General features: G+C 40.2%; 1 protein-coding gene across 1 annotated transcript in view; it reads right to left on the bottom strand.

Moving 5' to 3' along the window:
* Positions 1-24609, bottom strand: part of ANKS1B (ankyrin repeat and sterile alpha motif domain containing 1B) — a 434784-nt gene that overhangs the window by 31313 nt on the left and 378862 nt on the right. The window contains exons 18-21 of the mRNA XM_026123167.2: positions 24350-24457; positions 19148-19327; positions 5996-6070; positions 520-648 (exon numbers count right to left, since the gene is read on the bottom strand). Coding sequence (XP_025978952.1) covers positions 520-648; positions 5996-6070; positions 19148-19327; positions 24350-24457 — 492 coding nt within the window. The remainder of the gene's footprint in view (positions 1-519; positions 649-5995; positions 6071-19147; positions 19328-24349; positions 24458-24609) is intronic.

Genomic DNA, 24609 nt, shown 5'->3' on the forward strand with positions numbered 1-24609 from the left:
TTTTCAATGTTACCTTGTCCCATGGGTTGGAAACACAACATTGGGATCACGACTTCCATCTTCCCCAGCTCCTTTGCCCAAAACTAGGTGTCTAAAATTCAGGCAAAGCAATGCTTACATGAACTGCTGTACATTAAGCATTAAAGTAGGCACAAGGATCCCATCTTATGTTGTTTTACTGCTTTTCTATAAACATCCTCTACTACTAGACTGGTATATGTGAAGGATAAGAGACAGGGGTTTCTGCTCTCCCTGTTGCTTCAACAGCTCTTAGCTACTTATTTATAGTGTCATTTCGCTAATCATTACATGGGCTGCAATATATGACAAAAATTCATAGTAAAAAGTACTGTGCATGTTTGTTTCTTATTTATGATGATTACGTTATTTCAGAGGAAGTGGCCTGTCTCATTAAAAGTGACTGACAAAATATTGTAAGTGAAAAAAAATCCTGCTCTATAAAATTTAAGATTAATATGATCTACTCCAAATCAAACCACTAAATTTATCAACACTTACAAATGCTTTATAATCACATGACTGGAAGATGAGTTTCTCTGGATGATGTTGCCAGTATTGTACAGGTGTTGATGCTGTGGCTTCATTTGGAGGTCGCAAGGTAATTGAAGGCTCGCCCCAGTCTCCTGTCTGAAAATCACAGTTATTCAAGATATAAAAAAGTTGCAGGCAAATTTGTTATAAAGGAGCCCTCCACTGCTGTGCTCAATTAATAGTAATGTGTTTTCTATGCACAGAGCCATGTAACTAAAATAAGGGAATACAAATTCTATAGCATTTTTCATGATTTAATTTATAATCCAAAGTTATCTACTGCAGTGTTTAACGATGCTTTAATTAAATCAATTTACTTTTAGAATAAAATCATTAGGCACCTGAAATATTTCTTAAAAATGACTGTTTACAATACATGTATGCAGATGAGAGCACTTGAAAAAAATCACAAGCTGCACAAAAATGCCATTCACAAATTCCTCTATGTGTTTTACAAGCTTTTCTACACAATCAATGTCTTCCATTATCCAGCATAAATAACTGTTAACTAACTTTTCTAAATGGCTAAATAATTGAGACCTTGCTTTGATCTACAGACTTATTATACATTCTTCAAACATATAAGGCATTCTTTAATCTCTTTATGAATATTTACTTTGATCACCTACTCTTGATGTCTCATTGTGGAGTCACCAACATTGCCCTTCACATTCATCACCCTCCTTGATATGAATGATTGGCTTCCTAGAGCTGTCATCTCCCCCCTTTCCTCAAACCCCTAAAAACATGGGTAGGACTGCGGTTTGTGGGTGAACCCCTCACAGGACACACTTCTCCCTTCCAAACAGAGCCACCACAGGCATCTGTACAGGAATCCCACAGCCGTGCTGGTCTGGGTCTCACCTGCTGCTGTGCATTTCAGACATGATTTCATGGTACCAGCACTCACCTCTGGGCCCTTCAGGGCTCCTTCTACTTTGCAGGCTCATATAGATAACTATTCTTTGGAGGCTATGTATTTTTTAACTGTGATCTCGCCCACTTTTGGTTCACATGTGTCCATCCTTCCCATCCCCATTTCTAAAACACAGACCTTTGAACCACAGGCCACCAGGGATGTTGCTGAACCTGTATCAACTCACTCTAACCAAAGATGATCCATGGATCATCTGGATGGACTCTTCCTCCTCTTCCCTCTATCACTGGCCCCACTCCCCCCTACCTCCTCAGAGTCTGGACAATCTCAGACTTCTCCTTGCCCTCCCACTCTGCCTTTTGGGGATCAGATTTCTCTTTCCTGATCTTCCTTTCTCCCTTGCTTGTCCTCCCTCAAATGGTTTTACTCTCCTATGTGATTATTTCAATTTGGATTACGCTACTTCCTTTATCTGCACATATCTCTGTATTTTCTGTGTGTGTAATGTTATTAAAATTTGTGTTGAAACTAGCATCAGTATTTCACATAGAATATGGCTAGAAGTTAAGATTTTTAAGGTGAGAAAAAGTTAAGCATCAAGAACACATGAAAAAATTCTTATCGAAGACATTCAAAAGTCTGGCAGACTATCACATCCTACTAATTAAACCAGGACAGAGTAAACATAACAAGTACATCATTTTCATGTGTCACAAAATAATGAAATGACACACATTTGCACAACTCTGCAATGAAAAGCAAGAGATAAATCTGGAAACATCAACATTACCCTGCCAATATGGTAACTTCAAGCAAGTGAACATCTTAAAACAAGTCAACCCTACTTAATGTTGACACTATTAGCACATCTACAAATTATGCAATATTTTAATTTTGGCTTTGCCTAGTTAAGTTGTCTATATGCTATAGATACGACTTCAACCTCAAATTTTGGAAGGAAAGCAGCAGCAGCAATTGCTCCAATTTTTGGCATTCTGTGTCCACAGAAATGAAACCTTTTGACCACTAATTTATAAAGCCTTTCATTATATTTAATCTGAAGTAAGAATCCAATTTTTTCAAGAAGCAGTTCTCCTTATCAAATATGGATGTAATCATATTAAAAGGGATAAGGATATGAATCCTAATTAGTGGAGTTTATATTCAACTACAAGAGAAGTTGAAATGCACCCATTACATCTTCTCACAGCACGCTCAGCTGCCTGTTGTAAACCGTTTGAGGGCCCTCGCTAACAGAACACTTGAAATAGACTTTTCCTAATAAAGATATACTTCTGTACATCCTGTGTAAGGAAACTGATCTCAGGAGGTACATCCCAACTATTTAGCAAAAGGATATTGCAATGGAAGAGGAGTAAATTCAGGATAAAGAAGCTAGAAAAGTACATCTTTTGACCACTGGTCTTCCCACCTTGGAAGCCCAAGGGTCTCTGTGAGCTAGGAGCATAATTTCTACAGCAAAAGTGACTCTGGGTAGTGCTCCACACCTTTCTGTTGCGTTGCTTTATGGATGACTTTCCTCACACGTGGAAAATGTGCAGTACAGACAAATTAAGAGGGGGACATAAGGAATAAAATGAATACATCATTCTACAGTTTGACTCACTTCTGCATGAAAGATATTAATAGCAGGGTTTTAAAACATGAAGAACTGCATCGGTTCTGTCTGCAAACAGAGAGCAGCAGCAAGAGAAACAGCAATCACCTCTCATATTGGCTCTGTTTTATAAAGGAGCTAGGAAGCAATAATCATAAGGAAATGAGAAGTAATCTTCAGCCAGACTAATAAAGCTAGAATATGACACAGTCAGAGAGGGATTGTGCAGAGACCATTCATTTGTATTCATTAATTACTCTATTAATATATAAATCATCCAAGTAAAGACTGTATTCTTTTTAGATTAAACAAAACAGAATTGATAAGATTATTATATGTCTCTCTAGGATGATCTAAACACACAACACAGCTGAGATTAAAGGAATGTAGAGATACAGAATTTCTGTATCTGGCAGTTGCAGCTGAAGCCCTTTCATGTATTTCAGTGTGTCTTGTAGAGGGAGCAGTTTTTAACAAAAGCTGCATAAGAATTAAAAATCGTAGGTATAGATTATTACGATGGATGAAGGAGGAGACGTGATATACAGAGTCATAAAAATCTATTTTGTAATTATATTGTAAGTGCTTTTTAATATTCAATAGAAGTGGTTTCTGGTCTCATTTCCTTTTGCTTGTTTCTTACAGAACTCCTCACATTTCCAAACCCTGCTATTGCCAGTATTCATTACCTGTTTAATCTGAATTATAGCAGAGAAGGATCCAAAGCCCAGATCCATGAAGATATTTAGAAGTCTAATTCCTATTACATATTCCCCATCCAATTTTTTTTTGGAAGGGGAAGAAAAGTATTTAAACAAGATTTAGATACCTAAATACTTTCATAAATCCAGGCCTAAAGCCTCTAAAGGAAAAACAGAGCTCTTCAGCTGAGTCACTCTAGTCAGATACTGAAATGCTGAGATTTAGGAAAATTATGGGGGTGTGATGATAGCAATTAACTCCCATTAAAATAAAAAGTGGTAGGAACATCTCCTTGAGCTAGAAAAGACTTGAGAGGACAGTTAAGTCTGGGGTAGAAAAATATGAATTATTAGGAGTTTCAAATCTGAGGAACTCATTTGGAACTAACTCCTGGTTGATATATGGAGATTCAGAAATATCAGAAATATCTAGAGCACTTTCAAGCACTATGGAAATGCCTGTAAACTGCAGTATAGGACCAAGTACGATGTTTGGTTTAGTTTTTAAAAATACATATGATATGATAAAGATTTTCTGTATTGAATATTCTATTTGAAATTATAAGAAATAATCAAACATTTAAGCTTATGTATTTATTATGACATAGAATACATAGGGAGCTTTTATCTATCAGATGAAGTGGAAAGGCAAGAGAGAAATTTATTCCTCACCTAACTTTACAGCTCATCAGATAGCTGTGCAATTTGTCATGCAGTTTTTGCTATGCTGCCTGCGTTGTAGTATTCTAACTTCCCCATCACCTTTAACCAGTGTTTTTCCTCCCTCTGGCCTAAAGCACCCCGAGAAAAAAAGCTTTTTTGCTCTACATTTTGAAGATAAAGAATTTACATTACAAACCAAGAGTCAGAATGGAAAAGGTTCAATCCTTTCACAAAGACAATTTTTAATCATAACAGTCATAGCGTTGAAGACCAATATCTTATGTTCTTGCAATGCTTCATAACCTCTAAAATGGACAATGCTCTAGAAAAGTGTCAGACATTTGATGTTAATTGACCTACGGAAGCAGCGTATTAGGTCATTTTTAGAGCTGTTGCACATATGCCAGCTTAATTCATCTCCCTCTCGGAGAGCTGCATGTGACTGACGTTAAAGGCATCTGGATGCAGAGGCAGGCAGATGTAAGAAGTAATCGCAGTACAACTTTCATAAAATCTAACACGTTCCTAATCTTTTTATAAAAACATCAAGTTAAAAAACCTCCACGACATACAAAAGATAGGCCTGGTTTTGAGTGGCTTGAACGTATGCAATTTTTAACGAGGGCTACATCTTACAACTTTGCACCTGTTAAAGCCTCATGCCTAGTTATGGTAACATGCATTAGTTACCATGACAACAACAAATTGGAGCACGCATAGATGCAATGCTTTTGGCTGAAAAAATTAATAATTTTCTCCCTGTAAGAATTTTCAGTGTTCTATGGACCAGCCAAATCCTAAATCTTTGCTTCTTTTTTTAATTCCTACTATTATGAGAGAAATTTTCTTAGCTCCTCACAGCTTTGTTTTTCGAAATAATGGAAACGGGCTCATGGTGTACTTAACATTTTAACAGATTCTAAAGCTCAGTAGACAAAAATGGCCTCTCCAAAAGAGATAATCCACGAAGGCAGTTCTATGTCCTATATTAAAAGGTATTTACAGACCTGCTTAAGCACTATGCCTAGAGAAACGTAGCTATTGATGGAGTTCTTATCATGGTGCAATACAGATAAGCAGCTTTGCTCTCACGTGAACAGCACACGTAACTTTGTCACACAAGTTATGAATTTGCAGAGCACCATTGGGGTTACCTCTAATTCCCCCCAAATGCCTCCCTGCCTTTGCAAACATGGCATGTTCCTCAGTTAGACAAAGTCTACAAGATTAACACAGAAGGGGCTGCACGACACATTGTGGGGCTGAAACTGTGCAAACCAAGCTGTTTACACTGTTTCTCGCTTTGAAATAGTGAGCAAACACAAAAATCGGGAACAGAAGTCAAAGCCCCCACTGAGCAAGGCGGCCACGGAAAATCCCCTCCTTTCCTGGGGGTGCAGCACACGGCCAACATATGCTCATCACATGCCACGATACATGGATGCATGTACATATAATCCCAAAAGAGAGCAGACATTACAAACTATTTTGTAATTTCAACAACATGACACCCGTAGATAACACCATGGCAACAGACTGTACATCCATAGAGTGACAACATAGCCATTTATCACTGTATCTTACATTATGAACCTGATGGATCGAAGAGAAAGGATATCCTGCATTCTGGTTGGTCCATATCTCACAGACAGAGGACTGCTAATATAAACAGAAAACTGTATCTCATCTTGCAAATATTAGTGCACCATGACTGCCAAAAGGCAAGAATAATTAAGAAAAGGAATGCATTGACATTAAGAAAAAGAAGTAAAGCAGCTGTTAAGAATAAGTTTTTATTTATTTGCTGACAAAATATTGTTGTTCTGGCTGGAAGGAAACATAGCTTATCCAGAGACTTTAGAAGAGGTTTCATACTGTGAGTACAAGAAAACAATTTAATCAGAAGTGCTGGTGAAGTCAAGAGATAAAGTTACGCAGGCATAAACAGAATATGTAGAGAGCAGAAGAAATATTGGTTACTTTTAGTTTTTGGCAGGGAAGAGGTTTCGAGTCAACATCCCAGTTAAGTTTTGAGTTTTGAGTCTCACTCTGCTGGCAGTGGTTTGGTTCACGTGGAGAGGGGAGGGAAAAGTCTGGCAGGATAATCAACAGGAAAAATCAATTTTCACAGTAACAATCACCAGAATGGAATGCATTGCAATTAAGCGAAGCAGTCGCCCACTACCTCCTTCAAACAACAGTTCCTTTGCATACAAAGATATAGATAATTTTACCTGTGGTATTGACCAGGGCCCCACTTTGTAACTGAAGGGTTTCAGTCTACCTTCTACACTATTTTGCAGATAGTTTGTAGTAGCAAAGCAAAGTAAGGTCTAGCAAAAGCAGCAGAACTAGACAGGCACAGCATTCACCATCATCTTTTACATACTTCCTTGTTTGGACAGTCATCAAGAAAGCATCTGTGACACCGCAGCAAAAGCTAAGATAACATTTTACAGTAGCCAGGCAACTAAAACAAAGCATCAGACGTAAGAGCTGCCCACAGTATCTTAGGCAGGCAGCAACAGAAGGCACTAAACACACATGAAAAATGCAATTGCAGCATCCAGAATAGCTAGCAATTAATATATCAGTAATTTAACAAAAGGAGAGTGTTCATTGCCGGTGGTCATTATCAGCAGCAGGAATTCAGCATTGATGTTCAAAACAGATAACCCAGAGAAGCGCAATTCTTTTCAGAAATACGAGGCTTGCTCTTACCTTTTGTGGTCTGCAGCCTGGCTTCCTGGCTGGTGACAGAGCAGGTAACTGTCCTGCTTACTGTCAGGGTAGGCTGGCGTCCTCTGGATTGACTAGCGAGCACTGCCAGGCAGGCTGGGGGCCAGCTAATGTTGTGAATTGTCCCTTATTTCCTTTACGAGCTGAAATGCACGTGCACACACACACATCCCTTCCCTGCCAGCTTCATTAAGTCTTAAACTTTCCTGTATCTGGTTACTTTCTTCTCCTTTCTCATTTCTTCTCTTTTCTCATTTTTGTTTGCTGTGTTATTTGCACCTCCTCGGTGGTGTGCATGGCGTTACATTTTGATAGCGTTACCTAATGAAAGTATTGCCTTCGCTTTTCTGTCCTCTACCTCATCCTCTGCAGCTTGCTACAAAACGGTCCTCCCCCATGTGATAAATGCACGCGCAGTGCAAGGCCAGTAGCAAACCCCACTCCAGCTTACTTCTGCTGCACCTTCATGAAGACATCTCACTTCTTGGCACTAGCTGCCTTTCTTTTCCGTGCGTGTACGGCAAGCAGAGTTCCGCATGCCCCAGCATTGCCCGTCACTGCCATGCTGATATTTGTGTGCCTGGTTCCTGAGCGGGAATGCACAGCTGGAGGTGGCACCTCAGGTTTTCCAGCAAAATGCAAATGTGGAGCCATTTCCACACCAGGTGCAACAACCCCAAGCATCTGGTAGCCAACAGGCACACTGCAGTGCTACTTGGACACACTTGCTGTGGCCTTGAAAGGGATAAGCTAAGTTCACATGACACCGCCTGCTAATGTAGGTTTTATTTCTCCCAGGAGCCGAACAGAGCTGGCATGAGGTTGCCCTGATACCATCACATTGTACAGTTGGCTCTGACCATCTCAAAATTGAGAAGACAGAGATGTAGCCTTAAATCCTGCCCCTTCTGAGGGCTTGCCTTTCGGCAGCAGAGTGGGGTCTCGGTCACATCATCCCCGTGTCGCTTGCTAGCTGCCTTGAGGGGTTTCTGTGCAGCAGAAAGGAGTGCAGGACTGCCAAGGCAGCGCTGCCCGCGCTTCAGAGCAGCACAGCTGCTGCACCGGCACGGCGATGCTGTGCTCGCCGCCCGACCTTGCTGCAGTATGTAAATGCATAAATACACGGCATGCACCTATCGGTTGGTTTGGTGCTTACTCAGGAAGAGGTAACACGGCACTGCAATAAGCATGTATGCAAGCTTTAAATTGCTCCATTTTAATAGAAGGGCAGGGACTCCATCCTTTTTTACACATGCTGACTGTATCCACCTTGCCTCTTTGTCCCCACCTCATCTTCTGCCATACAAAAGCTCATGGGTTAGCACGCTTACAGCAAGCTCCGAATTTGATGCTCGTCTCTGACTGAGGGAATTCAAACCTATGTCTTTCGCCTTCCTCTTTCACAGGCTAAAGCAGCAGAATATAGGCTGCCCTTAACTCTTTTTTAAAATCAAGCAAAGCCCTTCTTCTCCTTTTTAATTCTTTGGAGAAAGAAGAGTGCATAAAAGCAGATGTTTGGAGCACTCACCTGCGAGAGGCAAAGTTTGGGTCCAGGTCTCTGCTCGAAGGGCTGTTGAAGCGAACTGCTTCCACAACTCAGACCTATCCTCAGAATTAGAGGTTTGGATCTGGGATTATGCTAAACTTTTTTTAAATACAGGTGACTCGATGTAGTGAAGAGGACCAGCCAAGACTGAGAGAGAATTTCATGTGACTGTATGAATGCCCATTCAGATGAACAGTAGTTCACAACTCATTACTCAGTTTTGCACTCATTAATGTCTGAATGACTAAGAAACTGAAATGCAGTATGGAAGCAGCATTACTTTTAGAGAAGGTAATGAATTTAAATTTAGAAACCAACCTTTTCCTTGCACCTCTATAAAAATATTTAGCATTTACTGTATATATATTTTATATCTTCAAAGTGTTGAAATTTTTTAATGAATTATGAAAGCCCCCTGAGAAATACTTAGTATTGCATGCCCTGTGCTGAAGAGAAAGAAACCAAGAAATGGAAAAAGGTTAAGTGAGTATCTGAGGCCAGAAAATAGGCAGTGGGAGGGAGAGTTGGGATTAGATTTCAAACACTCCTAATTTTCAACTCCCAAAACATATGGCCTCAAAAAGAAGGAAAAGAATTAAATCTGTGCATGCACTTACACCATAACAAACAGAAATACACTCAGGTACGTAATACCACTGACACGAAAGGCTCTGTGAAAAAGAGAACTTAACAAAGATTTTCCTATAGAATACGGTAAAGGACAGGCAAAAAAATAGCATCAGCTACTGTCTGATTAGTATTAAACGTGCACTGATCTTGTTCCTCCCCAAAAGATAAATGCTAAGAACAACATTTCAACAAGCCTGTATATGCACATTTTTGTGATACCATATTCACATTCAATAGCTATCGATATCCCCCGCATAAAACACTCCCCAGCATATTCCCTGGAGGACGAAAGTCTGACGGACAGGAGGGGCCAAGGAAGGGAGGACCCAAATGGCCTGCACAGCTCCTACCATGTGCAGCCCATGGTACACGTGGCTGGTTAACACTGGTAAAGGCAGGGCGGTAAGGCTCCCTCAGCCTCTCTCCACTCACCATTTCCCTTCCTTTCCCAGCAATCACAGTTCTGACATAGCCTCCTAATCATTTTACGGTTGTCTCTTAAAAGAGTTGTTAAAGGAAATTTTTACTCCTCCTGTTTATTTAACTTGACCTCCTTGATTTCAGGAGAAAATATGTTCATATAAGAAATAATATTTCATATTGTTCCTGCTAACTTCCTCTGTGATAGAAGACAATAGAGCATAATTATTTCAGACATCTATTGTAAAGGCAGTAGCCAATCCTATTACAAAGTGTTTGCACGTTCCCATCTGCTTTAACTCTTTTTAATTACTCGCACATTTACTGAAAAAGCCATAGGACAAGACATATACAGGTCTTCACAGCTGTGGGCTATGTTGGAGACAACTTAGTGTTTCAAAAAGGTGAACAAAATTACCTGAGGAGAACTCACTGTAGACTTAATCCTTGTAGACAGGAAAGAACTTGTTAATAATCTGAACACAGAAAGTAACTGTACTGAAAGTTATCACAAACTAATAAGATTGATCTTGGTAATCTAATTTTAAAGGAAAAGAAAGAATGAAAGCAACAGAAAAGAATATCTGAACAGAAGATGCAGAAAGAACAAGCAGGTGTAATGTAATCCGGATGTACTGAGCAGAGCTCAATGGATTTCACTCTATGGCACATAAGAAAATGTCAAAAAATAATCTAAACCAGCAGGTGTTATCTTTGAAAACTCATGGAAAATAACTGAAAGCATGAAAGAAGGGCCAAAAGAATATTTAAGATGGGAGAAAAGGAAGATTCTGAAAATTACAGCTAGCCTAACTGCAAGGACCAGAAAGTTACTAGAATTTCTTTTTTTTTAATCCAGATTCACTGTCCCCTCATCCTTGTGGCCTATGAGACCTTCTGACATTGCTCTTGGATTCATGAAGTAAATATATAGGAATATGTGCATAAATCTGTGTCTGCCTCTCTCTCCATATTTTCAAACATAGCTGTATTTACACACACATAGAAAAAACTGAGGCTAACAAGGAGGAAAAAGAATGATCTTGCCTGCAATGAGTTACCCTGCAGAGCTTCTATAGGCCAAGAAAAATTCAAGATGTTTATAATAAGGCTGTCCAGTATGAATCATCTCAAATCAAATTTCCTTCCTTTGCTGGAAAGCTGGCCTAGTAGATAAGCAGCAGCACAGTAGGACTTAGACACTGATTGCAAGACTTCTGATGGGCATCACATGACATTATCATAAGCAAACTAGCTTGAATCAAAATGCAGTGATTGCACAAGAAGTTTAAATATACATTCAAAGAATAATTATCAGTATTTAAGCACAACTGGACTGGAATATGCCAAGGGAATCTGCAAGGAGCTGTTCTATATGGTGGCTTGCATGAGAGCTAACTCTGGCGATGAACCAGAATTCAAGAACTTTCCAGAACTGGGTAAGAATTGAAAATGGAGCTGACGAACTGTAAAAATCAGTGAGATGAAATTCAGTAAGACAAGAGTATTGCTTGGGAAACTAAGAATAAATACACAAAGAAAATAGCAAATAAGCTACCAGAGCAATTTAATGTGGGGTAGAGGACACAAAAAGATCTGGAAGTTTCAGTATACTATAAATTAAATATGGAGTCCCCAAGCCTTGCAAATATTTAAATCAAGGATAATTCAGGTTGGAAGGGACCTCAGAAGGTCTTTAGCCCAACCTCCTGCTCAAAGCAGGGTCAGCTGTGACCAGGTTGCTCAGGGCTTCATCCAGCCGTGTCTCAAAACCTCCAAGGATGGAGACTGCCCAGATGCTCTGGGCAACTTGCTCCACTGCTTGACTGCCCTCATGGGGAGCCTATCTTGTGTCAATATATGTACCTGAAGCTGTCTCTTCTCCAGCCAGCCCTGTTCTTCCCTCAGCCTCTCCTCAGAGGGCAAGTGCTCCAGCCCCTGACCATCTTGGTGGCCCTTTACTGAATCCCCTTTTTCTAAATAGAAAGGATACACGTAATAACAGTAACATATTGTAAGACATGGGAAGGAATTTTTGTGCCACACACAGCCACTAGTGAGTGGGGCAATGGAGGCAATGTCCAGTTTTAGCCACTGCACTTTATGGAGGTTGGGAATCCAGGAGAGAATGACAACGATAGACAGAAGCCTAGAAAAAATCAAGGCAGGGCCCTGGTTAGGTAACCACCAGCCCCTGACGGTCTGGTCACACCTGAGAGCAGGGAGCTGATGACTCCTGATCACTTTTAGGCATGGACCTTTCTGCTGCTGCCTTCTCCACCTATCTCCTGCAAGGCTCGCTCACTCTTGCACTTCTCTGCTACAGATCTGGGGCATGGAGGGAAGAAGAGTTACTGAACATTATCTATGTGCTTATCCCCCCTCCTCTTCCACCACTGTGTCTCAGCATAGGGCTGAGTCTTGGGAAATTGCACCCGTCTCCTGGCACTTCAGTTCCAAAGAAGCGCAGAAGTGAAAGAAAGAAACAGCAGCAGACCTCACTCCCTTTGATGCAAATTATCTAGCAATATCTCACTAACTATAATTCAGTTTATCTCCAGAAATTAGCAGAATTTTGGACCAAATCCCAGAAAATCATTCTTGGCATGCTAAGTAATCTTTAAAGGTGCAACTGCCAAAAGAAACAAATGAAATTGGATGAATGGGGCTGTTTGGCCCCTTTTATAATCATTGCTCCAAATGTATTAGGACTGTGGGAGAGCAGTTGTGTAGTCTTAGTAGATGATGCTTTCCTGAATGTTCCCAAAACTCTGGGAAGAGCTTGTCTTACAGACAGGAACAACTGCAGATCCTTCTTCAAAAACAAGATCTTCAGAGATGGAGAGTGAAATTTCAAAGAAGTTTTTTTATATAGAAGCAGAAATTGGAAGTATCAATTCTTATTAGAACAAGAATATTATATTATCTTTTGCATTATTATATTTCTTTTGCTCTTTCTGAAAATTCTTTGCATGAGGATTTCCAGAAAAGCATGAGCCATCCTGAAACGATGTTCTTCCAGGAAGGCAGAGCATCATCAGCACCAGCAGTGACCCCCTGCCCCAGGTCAACACACCCTGTAAACAGCCCTCAATGAGCTTTTACAAGAAGGGGCGTGCTGCAGTCCCACTGTCCGTACACAGACCCTGAAGGAAGGGAGACGAATTGCTCAGGGTCACGTCAAGTCACCAAAGCTGTCCCGTTGAGCCAGTGGCAGAGCCAAGAGTGCAACCCTCCCTCCTGCATCGCAGTCCAGTGCTTTACCTCATGCCTGTTGCACAGAGAGCCATACTTTGCAAATTTTTCTCTGATGAAAAAAGACTAATAATAATAATAATAATAATAATAATACAGCTATGTTTCTCTCTTAACCAGCTGAAGCCCTCCTTCTTTGGACTGCTGTGATGGAGATCTTTGAAAACCAGTCAGTTTTCAGTCCATTTCTACCCACTTACCCTAGATCTGGGTTGCTGCTGGGCAGGGAGGACTGATTTGGGTTCTTCCTACCAGTCTGCTTAGGCTGTTACTGCCTCATGTGATCTGAGGCAATATCCCAGTTCCTGTGGTGCAGCTTTATAGCCGGGGCTGTAGTTGAGAGACATGTGGTGAGTAGCCACGCTTTTTCTGCTTGATGCCTCCCCTTCTGCTGGAGGTGTGAGCTACAAATGCTCCCCAGCCTCTTATTCTTGCATATAGGATACAAACTTCTGGATAAATACCGCCAATAATGATTAAATATGAGACTTAGGTCCTAGATATTAGGTACAGGTAGCTACATGTTAGCCAATAAAGTAAGTGGACTCTTTTGGAAGAGCACCCCCAAACTCTCAGTACAAGTTCTTTTCCAGGAGCTCAAAACTATAGACATTAGATAGCAAATTCTGCTTTGACTCTGAAATACTCAGATTTCTGTTAGAATAGAGCTTCTTCTATTAGAATAGAGCCGTAGAAACTACCTCACCTTCTCCATTTTTCACATAATCTTTCTAATGGAGAGCTTTTAGCTCACAAGTCTGAATGTGAAAAACAGTAAATTAATACAGAACATCTGTCCCTACCTTGAAGGAACATATCTATCCGAACTAAAAAGACAACTGATGTTACTGTCAGTAACATCTATGCCATGCAATAAAAATAGATTCAGTTAACCATTTTTCTTTTGATGTTAAATTGAAGGTCTTCACAGTTCAGTCATCTTTCCATATTTAAAAATAAAATGCAACTTCAAATATAAACCTTGGATTTTACATAGTTTTCTTAAAAATGCCTGTCTTTTCATCCCCAAACTGTACACTATTTTTTGCATATTTGAAAAACAGAAGAAAACCTTAGAAACAAGAACAGAATGAAATAACCTAGATAACCATATTTTTGTATTTCTTGTTTCTTAAATCCCCTGCAATATTAAAGAATTCTGTTATTTCATCTGCAATTTCAACCATTTTTAAAATAAAATATTCTTCATTGCTTCTTACATAAGCTCATCTTAAACACCAATTTTTTCCTGGACATATTTTCCTTCTTTCACCACAATATTTAAATCCCTCCAAAGCAGAGAAGGAAACAGAAAATTACACAGGAAACAAGCAAATAAAAAATACCATAGTACAGTTAAAACTTAAAAACCTAAAAACAGGTCCTATAAGACATGGGTTCTATTTTTGGCTTGCTACAAACTTCCAGTGTCATCTTAGCCAACTAGCAACATTCCTGTATCTCAATTTTCCTAGCTGTAAAATGAAAAATAAAATTTTAAAGTATGTAGCCCTGCAGGTCCACTGGAAATATGAATGCATTAGTGTCTGTAAAGCATTTGAAAGATATTAGTGAGTTGAAGATATTGTTTCAGAAAATGGAAAAAATGATTTCTAAAAAATTTTCATATAAACCTGTCTACTCTAATTCTATCAGTTGCTTTTATTACACTTTTCCTTTACTGTAGACAACTCCTACATATAAATCCTAATCCTTCAATGAATTATTATATCACACAAAATAATGTTACAAAACAGTATCCTTAAAATTGGGATAACTTGACTTCAAACACACTACCCAGGTGTTACAATGACCATACTTTTTAATTATCTTGCTTTAGAGAAAGAAAAAGCCTTGAAAAACATGGAGATAGAATCCAGAAAACCCTTCAAAATTAAGTTTGAGTTGGGTTCAGCATCTCTGGGAAAGAACTTCTCCAGCTGGGGTTTTGCAAATTATTCTTGCAGCTTCCCAAAATCTTAAACGATTCTCTTCCTCCCATCACATCCCACTCGGGTGTCCGCTGCACGGACCAACTTTAGGTTTGTCCTACCAGAAAGCTGAATCTGGCGCATTATCTGCTTTTCCCTTGCCCAAGGACAGACACTGCTGGAGATCCCCAAACTCCCAAGGAGGTGCTTGTCCATCATCTCCGAAATTACAGAGCTCTCCCCGCTCGCGGTGCACTGTATGCCCAGCCCCGGGGCGAGTGCATGCATTGGCATCACAGAGGCGCCCGACCCTCTTCTGCTCCTGCAATGAGCTGCCCAGTCTTCAGCTCTCTGCGTGTGCACCCGTCTGGGAGGGGGGACGACGCCTTCAGCCCTGTGATGTGTCTGCTCGCGGCACTGGGGGCTTCGCCCTCCAAACATTGCACGGAGATGCCTTGCTGACCACCGGGGCCGAAAGCATAGTGTTTCACTGGCTGTAGCAATAAATAGCAACAGCCTCAGGGACTTACAGTCTTGGATATGCCTGTACCTGATAACTAAAGTTTTCTTGCTGCCTGGAGAATTATGACTCCTAAAGAGCTGACATTTTGATCGGCATGTTTTAGTGAACTTAACTGTGCTCCCTTTTAACCTCCAAAGCTCTTCCCCACAAATATTGTATTTTTCCTGTGGTTTCGGAGGTGAATTAAGAGCCCACTGACTTCAGCGGGACTCTTTCTATTGATTTTGGTTCCAAATAAATTCCAAAGTCCTTAGGCTTTACCTGTATGATTTCGATTCTAATTTAAAGGTTTAGGCAATCTTAAGAGCAATCTCAGCTATTTTAGACTACATTCATTTGATCATATTCCTCTGTAACTTGCAGGCTCAAAATTCAACATCCACAGACAAAGATGACACAGACTATTCAATCCTTTCTGTTTTTTCTTTCTTTCTTTCTTTCTTTTTTTTAAGATCTCACAATCTTCTGTATTTCTTTTTTGGCAGTTGTGCTTTATGCAAGCAGAAGTCAAAGACTTTCAAAATTAACAGTTTGGCTGTGAACTGGAGAGCTCGATGACCAAACCTATTCCAATGGGGAACCGGATTCGCTAGACTCATTGTTTACCTTGGTATTCCGAACAGTCTACTACGGAGCTGTGAGTGAAGGTACCCACTGGCCTTGGGACAAAACCACCCACATCAAATAAACTTAACTCAGTGTTTCCCCGAGGAAGCAAAGCGTTGTATTACTTACAAGTACATTTGATTATGACATAGAGAATTTCTTAAACCCATTTTAGCTGACATAAGGAAAACAGATTTAAACTGATGTGCTCATGTGGCATCATTTCAACAAACTGGTTGATATCTGATGCGAAGATCAACATGCTTGATGATTTCCACGTAAAAGTTCAGTGAAAACATATGCCATATGAAAGATGGAAACATTAGATCTCATCTCTTCCTCAAAATATCCTCTTCAAATTTTAAATTTGAAATTGAGGCTAAAAATACCATTATCTGAAAATTTCTGAAATGAAATCAAGTTCAGGAAAGCAATGCAATGAATAAACTATAATTCCTGTGTTGGTTTCTCTCTTCAAAGCCAAAAAAAATACCCATTAATCTCATTGTGAAGAATAAACCTAAAACCCTTTCAAGATCACAGCCTGCAAGACTTTGTCATTACATACATCTGTCTACGATGGAGGCCTGTAAATATAGTTAAACATGAAGGTTCATACAGCAGTATGCAAACAACCTAACAAAGAAATGGTTAAAACAAAAAATATACTCAAAGCAATTCCAATAATCACTCTAGCTTACAGTGTTTGTGAGAATTATTCTGGCTGGAAAGCAGGGCTGGGAGCAGCCTGAGAAGTTGTTGAACTGGCATAAGCCAAAGGAAGCTGCAAACTGCACAGAGGAAGTTACTAGACAAAACATGGAGCAGAAGGCTCACGGTTAGGATCAAACTGATCTCCTTTATTTTTCAGAAATAATTATTACACCTTTAATTTGAGAGGGACTTTTGGTGGAAAGATTGAAGGAAATATCGTTCATTTTAGCAAAAGCGCAATTTCACATACTGTGAAAACTAAAGTTAAAATCTATTTTTGGGCTGGAATGGTTGAAGAAATCCCTGATTAGCCTCTTAATGGGGTGAGTCCAATTTAGTGAGAATGATCACCAGAGGGAGTCACTGACTTTCCCATTAAAGTCAAAGGGAATTTTACATACATCACGATGCAGAATTTGGGGGCAGAGCTGAGAAAGACTGCCAACAGATTGGAGTTCGGGGACTAACACAAAGCACCGTTTTACAGATTTCATCTGAATCCATTTTCCCCTTTGGCGTCCTGAAGGATGACTGCTATACTTCATGGAGAAAGTTGGAAAGAAGGCATTGAAGAAAATTCTTCACTGGGTATGAACTCCCACAAAAAAAAAAAAAAAAAAGAAAAAAAGAAAGAAAGAAAAATACAACAGTGCTTAATTGGTTTTAAAGTGGCTGGAAGTGGTAGAAGTACTAACTGCCTGGTCCTTTCTTTGGATATGCAACATATCACAGTCTTTCTGGAAAAGCAATTTCAACAACTTGAGGAAAATCTCCAGGTGCCATATATGGGAGCATCTCATACCTCTTGGGAAGATCAGGACGTCAGAAAGGAAGAGAAAAGAGCAAAAAGGAGAAAGGAAGAATCACTAGTACATTTATTTTATCTTTTTTTCATCATCAGGGACTAAAAGAAGTGAGGACAGGGATTTGTGAACCAAGTGATAAAATAAACTAAGTAGACAAACCAGTCTACTCGGCCGTGAATAACTGGTATTTCATACTCAGACACCGAAGTTTCATGACCTTCAAAGTATTTTCACAGCATGAACTGAGCTTTTCCTCAATGGACTTCAGTTCAACTTGCTCTCACCACAAAAGCCCAGCCGATGTTGCTTTGAAAATAAGCTCATTCACTGGGCAACTTTCCCCTTAATGCTGTGCAATAACATCATTCAGCAGAAAATTTGAAGACCTAGAAAGGCAAGGAGACAGCCCCATCCAAACAAATCCAATTTCACTGCCGTAGAAACATTCCCCGAACAAACAGGAGGCAATTTGTCCCTATGTTCCCAGGTAGCAGCAGCACCTTGTTTTGCTCGTTTATTTAATTACTTCTCTTTGTTCATGCAATTAGCTGGAGGACTGCAGGCTTTCGTTGATTATGTTAACCATAATACCGTTGTTTGCATAGCTACTTCCACGCCCAGGCTGCATTTTGGAGGCAGGCTCTATTTTGGGCTCTGCCTGACAACCACTGGGAAGCCTCATGCAGGGCAGGAGGCAGCGACCTGCTCCGTGGTGGAAGGAGCTGCTCCGTGAACCGCGCTGGCTTCCCATCTGTTTTGGATGGCAAATCAAAGCTGTATTTCTGACATGCACTGCAAAGCACCACATGGTTTGAGACCTGGCTCTCTTTCATCATATGTGCAGCTGAGTTCTTCCCGAGGCATTTTTGCTGACAGGCTGCCAATGCTTAACTTTGCTGACCTTTAGAGGGGTAAAAGACCCCATTCTGGTCAATGTATGCTTGGTTTAAAATGATCAGTACCTGCATTATGGTTGGATGAAGAAATTTAGAGAAGGGGGCTACTTAAGGCTTTCTCTTGTGAACAGTTTGATTTAATGTCCAGTTGAATTTAGCACTGTTGTGATTTTCCAATGAGTTGTTAAAGCCTTTTAAAAAAAAAAACACTCAGTTATATCCCCAGATGACGAAGCTTAGCAGAATGCCGACCCTCTCCTTTAACAAATGCAGCAGTCACCACCCCCACTAGTCCTCTGGGTTTCCAGCAGTGAACTTATGTTAGCTTGCTTTTACCCGGGTTGGTCAGAAATCAGGGAATCTGCACCTTCCTACAGAAAGGAGGGGCAGAGGTAGCGCCAGCGGGAGTCTGCATGCTCTGGTGCGCAGGGGGCACCTTCACCTCGGCCTTGAGGCACTGAATCCCCCCCAAAATGCTACCCCTCGTGAGCATCTCTGCACACCAACTCACCCCATTTGGCACATACAGAACTGGAACACACTTGGAAAAACTGTTACTCTTCGCAGTGTAAAATTCAAGCTTAATATATGACCCACAACAATGGTTAGAATTAATTCTGTAACCGATTGCAGCAACTCATAGCCTTTTAATGATAGCTTTCGACCTTACCTGTGCCATCTGCCTCTCCAGCTTTGACCGGGGAATGTCATCAAAATAGTTCTCATTTCTTCTTCTCCTTGCATCGCCCTGCATGATAATGTGGGGAACGTCCAGGGAGCCACCAGTAGTGAAAGTGCTTTGGCTAAGTGATGGAGACAACTGAGGAGGAGTGTGGTTACCACTGGGTTCCTGGATAGTAAGGAGAAAAACAGAGCATAAGAATAGCACATTGCTGACACACTTAAAAGAGTGTTTGAATTATTCACACTAAAAAAATTAAGCAACAGGTCCTGAAGCGGAGGTTACTGTGAATGAACTTTATAGATACAACTGCAAGTTGCTTTTCACAACTGCACATAGCAAACAGTCACTCCTTTTTTCTTCTTGAAACCTCTCTACATCATTTGTATGTGAACAGGGAGAAAGCAGGTTCAAGAAGACACTTCTCTCTTCCTTGTGCATGTGAATAGAGAGGTGATAGACAACAGTCAGAAACCTAGCTCTTTCCCCCCAAATGTTCTACCTAATGTGCAGAGCCCACATGGAAGGAAAAATAATTTACTATTTATACGAACTAGTGGCAAATTCACTCCCCAAAAACCTCACTGTGTAATGTATTCCTCTTTCTAGGAGGACTGGAGAGATATAACAGTGAGTTACTTCTTGTTAATGCCCAAATAAAGTCATGATTTAGGACTATGCTATTTATAAGATGCAGTACATTCTCACCACTTCTAAGCAGCAGCTTTGAGCAGTGAAAGTGATTTGAAAGTGATTCGAACTCCAGCAACATCTCTTGCTGGAAAGAAGAAATGCATGAACACTTACAAAATACAGACACTGCAATTTTTATAGGTCTGGCAGAACATACTTTTAACTTGAATTATTGGATATCAGAATCACACCAAGTAACAATTCCTAGAATGCTTGAAAGCATCTGAGTACGAATATTTAACCAGGCTTTTCCTATAATCAATGCTGAACTGTGACCTTGGATCAACCAGCATGCAAATGCCATGACAAGTTAATATATGAACTCTATCTAAGCAGCTAAATACATCCTCCTGATCGTACATTTTACCAGGATTGCTACCACACTATCGATGGACAGCCACTGTATGTTTGGAGATACCTCTTTTCATGCGTATCACATCATCTGTGCCCAAACCCAGAGTACAAACATCGGTGGCCAAGTATTCAACACAACCCTGGAGATGACAATCTGCAGGAGCAGAGCTCTAGTATCCTGCGCACTGCCCAGACAGGCTGCACACCTACCTACCGCCCTGGGCGGACTGTAAAACACTGTCATAGTGACTGGGCGGCTATATACGTTCCTCTCCCACCATCTAGGTTATTGGGCTCAACTTTGCCAGCACTAGAGATTTCTCTGATTGTAAATTCTTTGGAGCAGAGAACATACCCACGCAGTGGGTTTGCACAGTGCAGAGCTTGTCTAAATAAGCTATTGCTATAATACTGTATTTTAATGCTGAACAACAGGAAGGGACCTTAAGGTATTTACACAACAATGAGCGGAAGCAAAGATCTGCTCTGGGGTGCATGGAGGGTCCTGCCTTATTATTTAAAGAAAGAATAAAAGCCAATATTTCATGCATGATTCACTGAACCAAACTTAACTCTGAAAAGCATCAAGGTACTTTACTCCATGCTACTAAGAAACAAGACACAGTGGGAGAAATGAGAGAGTTGTAATCTCTTCCAAATGGAAAGAAAAGTTGCAGGTCTCTGTACGTATTTAAGTCATAGCAATATCCGATGTTAAAATATTCATTTGTCCATGACGTTATCCTTTGCAATCACAATAATGGATTGGTATTTTCCATGTCGGTTGACTAAAATCAGAGATAAATATGTAGTTTATCACATTTTAAACCACAGAGAATTTTTTGTTTTTTCAATTCTCTAGCTTTCCGATGATTTGAGACAAGTACTTGACGTTCCCCAGGGCAAAGTAAGGAGCGCTTTCCTCTTAGGAATAGTCTTTTTCCCTCCTTCATGAAAATCCACCTACATTTGGCCCAGTTAAAAGCTTCTGAAAAGCTGGAGTCTGCACACATTCAGAAGGTTTGGTGAGACATAATCTCTAAAACGCATCCCCAGTTCTTCCATGCACCTAACACACCTCCACACTGACAATAAGCTGAGTACATGACTTCCTTTCTAATGACTCCTACCAGCCCTTCTAGCCAGGTACATAACAGGACTTCTCTCTTACACTTGTCATGATTCACCCCCCAGTTAGTACCTATACAGCCGTCCATGGTGTATCTAGGTGACAGATGACTGTGCAATGGATATAAAGATTCCAGCTTTTATCAAGCTTTTCATGTTTTTTTTCAAACTGCATGAAAGGGGAAATTCACTCAAAAAGTCGCACTGGAAGACTATTAGTGAGGCTATACAGGCAAGAATTACAGAGTCAGGAAGTACAAGAATTATGGTGCCTCTGCATTATGGTACAGTATTTAATTGTATGATTGTATGCTATTTTCTCAAAGAAGCCCTTCACAGCACAGATGGATCCTCAACTGTGCAACATATTGTTATATATTCAGCACTGTGTTATCATTAGTTATCACGTAGTCAGTACTTTATTCTCACCTCACTGTGTGCCCCAAACCTTTTCCCTAAACTCTTCAAATCCTTCCCTGAAGATAGAATGATTAGTATCATTGTTTTGATGATACTTGTGTTTGGACTTAAGCGCTTTACAAACTTAAATCGATTTATTTTCACGACACCCTGTGAATTCTGGGGTTTTATAAACAACACATTAATGCGAGAGAACTGAGACGCATAGAGAAAGGTTAAAAAATATCAGTCACTTTGAATGCCCAATTACAGTATCTATTGCCTGTTTTTCCAAGTACTTGTATTCAAAAGTCATCTTCTACTGATCTAATTTGCAGCACTGTGTGCTCAGCACTTGCATAAATCAGACTCCAGACTCCAGTCAAATATGCAGAATGTCTGTAACATACAATTAGTGACTGTTTGTGAGGCATTTACTTAAATAACTTGCCAAGTATTATCCAAGGGCTTTGTGGCAAAAGCAGGTATAAATCTGTATTTTCATAGCTACAGTTACTCCTTTAATCATGAAACTTTCTCTCATCCTTCCTTCATTCCGCTTCCTCAGCAGAATCATTCCCTCCTTCATTCCTCATTCCTTCCTATATCCACTTTCTCATTTCCATAACAAATTTGCAGATCACACATGGATGCCTATGCACCATGCTGTCATGTATTTGGTACCATCTTATGGTTAGTTAGCATTAAAGGAGGAAGGAAGTTAATACCACATAGGTAACCTGAGATCCAGCATTTTCTATCTTTTGAGTATATGATTTTGAAATCATAATATTTTTTAGTACAGAGTTATTGGAGAGATAGTATATTTGGTGGCATCATGTATATTTGTTACTATTCCTCAATATTTAACCATTTTTCCTTTGAAATAAATTAAAAGCTAACATAATAATAGTAGGAAAGAAAACGAAATGTTAGTCATCCTTAGGCTGACCTTGGGACTCTAAAGGAAAAATCTTTAAAAAAGGAGCAATCTCTTCTACTAGATATAAATGTATCTTCTAGCAGCAATAGGTATTTTATTTAAATCAATTTTCAGACTAAAAAATATTGCAAACTACAGAGTAAATACTATGTCCTTGTTTTGTGTGAAAATGGCATAGTAGCAATTGATGGGAAAGAAAACCTTAATCCAAACTCATACCCTTTTCTTTAGGATTCCCTGTGAAGACTCCAACACTATGAACTGATGAATAACATCTCGCAGTTGCCAGCATTAGTAGTTCTAGCTGTGGAGCAGCAGACTACTTTTTATCATTTTGACTACAGATGGAGGACATCCAGTTTTCTCCTCGCTATTAGCTGAGAATATACAATGCTAACCTATAAAGTAGGCTGTGGAAACTTTCCCACCTGCTGAAGAGGAACTAATTCCCCTGTCCAAGGCACTGAAACCATTGAGCAAAAATGTGCGACTTTCAAAAAGCTGGCAAATTATTCCTCTTTCCTGGGAGTATTTTAACACCTGCCATGCACCAGGAGACAGTTCATATAAAACATCCAAATATAAAATACTAGAAAAATATCCATACATTCGTGCAATGTCCCTTAGAGCAGGACATCATAGGCTTGTGACACTTTTTTTCAACATGACATTACAAATACGCTGCTTTTCTGGCAGCGTATTTGGTGGGGGAATCTGAGATGTTTGGAAATGTTTGCATTATGTGGCATTTGAGCATAAGCAGAGTGAAAACAGGCTGATCACAGAAATCATAAGTGTATGTAAAAATAAGGTCATAAAAACCAGCCCCCATTCTGTCTTCTTCTATTTCTCTTTCCACTAGGAAATAGAGTTTGGGAGCACACAGTGACCTCTGAGGTGTGGAATCCAGTCCCAAAGGAGATTCCAGTCCAAAAAGCAGCCCCACGAAAATAATCAAATCCAAGCAAATGCAAAAGATCTGACCTGAACTATCAAAACAAGAAGTGCTGATGAATATAAGCTCCCTTGGAGAGAACACAGTAGGAATGGGCCATTGGACCACAACACGGCAAGGATAACAGGCAGCAAGGAAGCACAAATGTTGGAACAGAGAAACCAAGTGAAGCTGGTGTAATGAGAGGAGATTAAAACTGGGCAAGTGTGGAAAAACTGCAGGGACATTGTAACAATGGCTCTGAAGGAGGGAATATTAATGAAAAATAAAAACGACAGGAAACTTTTGATACACGGAAGTAAGAAGAAGTCTTGATGGCATTTGTATCTCAACAGTTTCAAGAGGCTTTCTTTACAGAAAGCATAAAGCACGTCTGCAAAGTAAGCGTTTTGAAAATGTGAAAGGAAAATGGGAACTCTTCTTCCACAATGTCAGTCACGGGGACTGGGATTCCTATGGACAAATGTAGACACGCGGCTTGCCAGCATCTACTTCTGAGCTAGTTTAATGGGTCAGATGAATCACACAGTAAAAAAGTCAGTTTGCCTCCACTGACTACAAAGGGAGTGTGAAGGAGCAGGTCAGCTGAAGACATCCCCATTGTGTCTGAAGTGAGAGAAGCCGAGTCCTGCTCTAAGTGGCTGCTTTTTTCATGTGATCCTTATGAAATGCTGGCTGACTTGTCAAGAAATGCAAACAGATTTCCACGGGGACTCACCCTGAGGGTTATTGAGCGAGGTGGTTTCTGAGGAGGATCTTCGTGAAGCCTGTCTCCCAAGGAGGCCAGAACGCGCTTCCGGTGGCCAATCAAGCTAATTTTTAAGACCTGAGAAAGGAACAAAAATTGCTGGTTAGAAAGAACACATTATACTCACTAAATGAACATCCTTTCAGAGAGGAGCCTTTTTTTCCTTAAACCTTTTAACAAGTTAGTCCGCTGCACAGGTAAAATGGAGCAGCGCAAGGCAAACAAAGCGC

This window comes from Dromaius novaehollandiae, chromosome 1 (assembly GCF_036370855.1).
Source record: "Dromaius novaehollandiae isolate bDroNov1 chromosome 1, bDroNov1.hap1, whole genome shotgun sequence".
Classification (NCBI taxonomy): Eukaryota; Metazoa; Chordata; class Aves; order Casuariiformes; family Dromaiidae; genus Dromaius; species Dromaius novaehollandiae.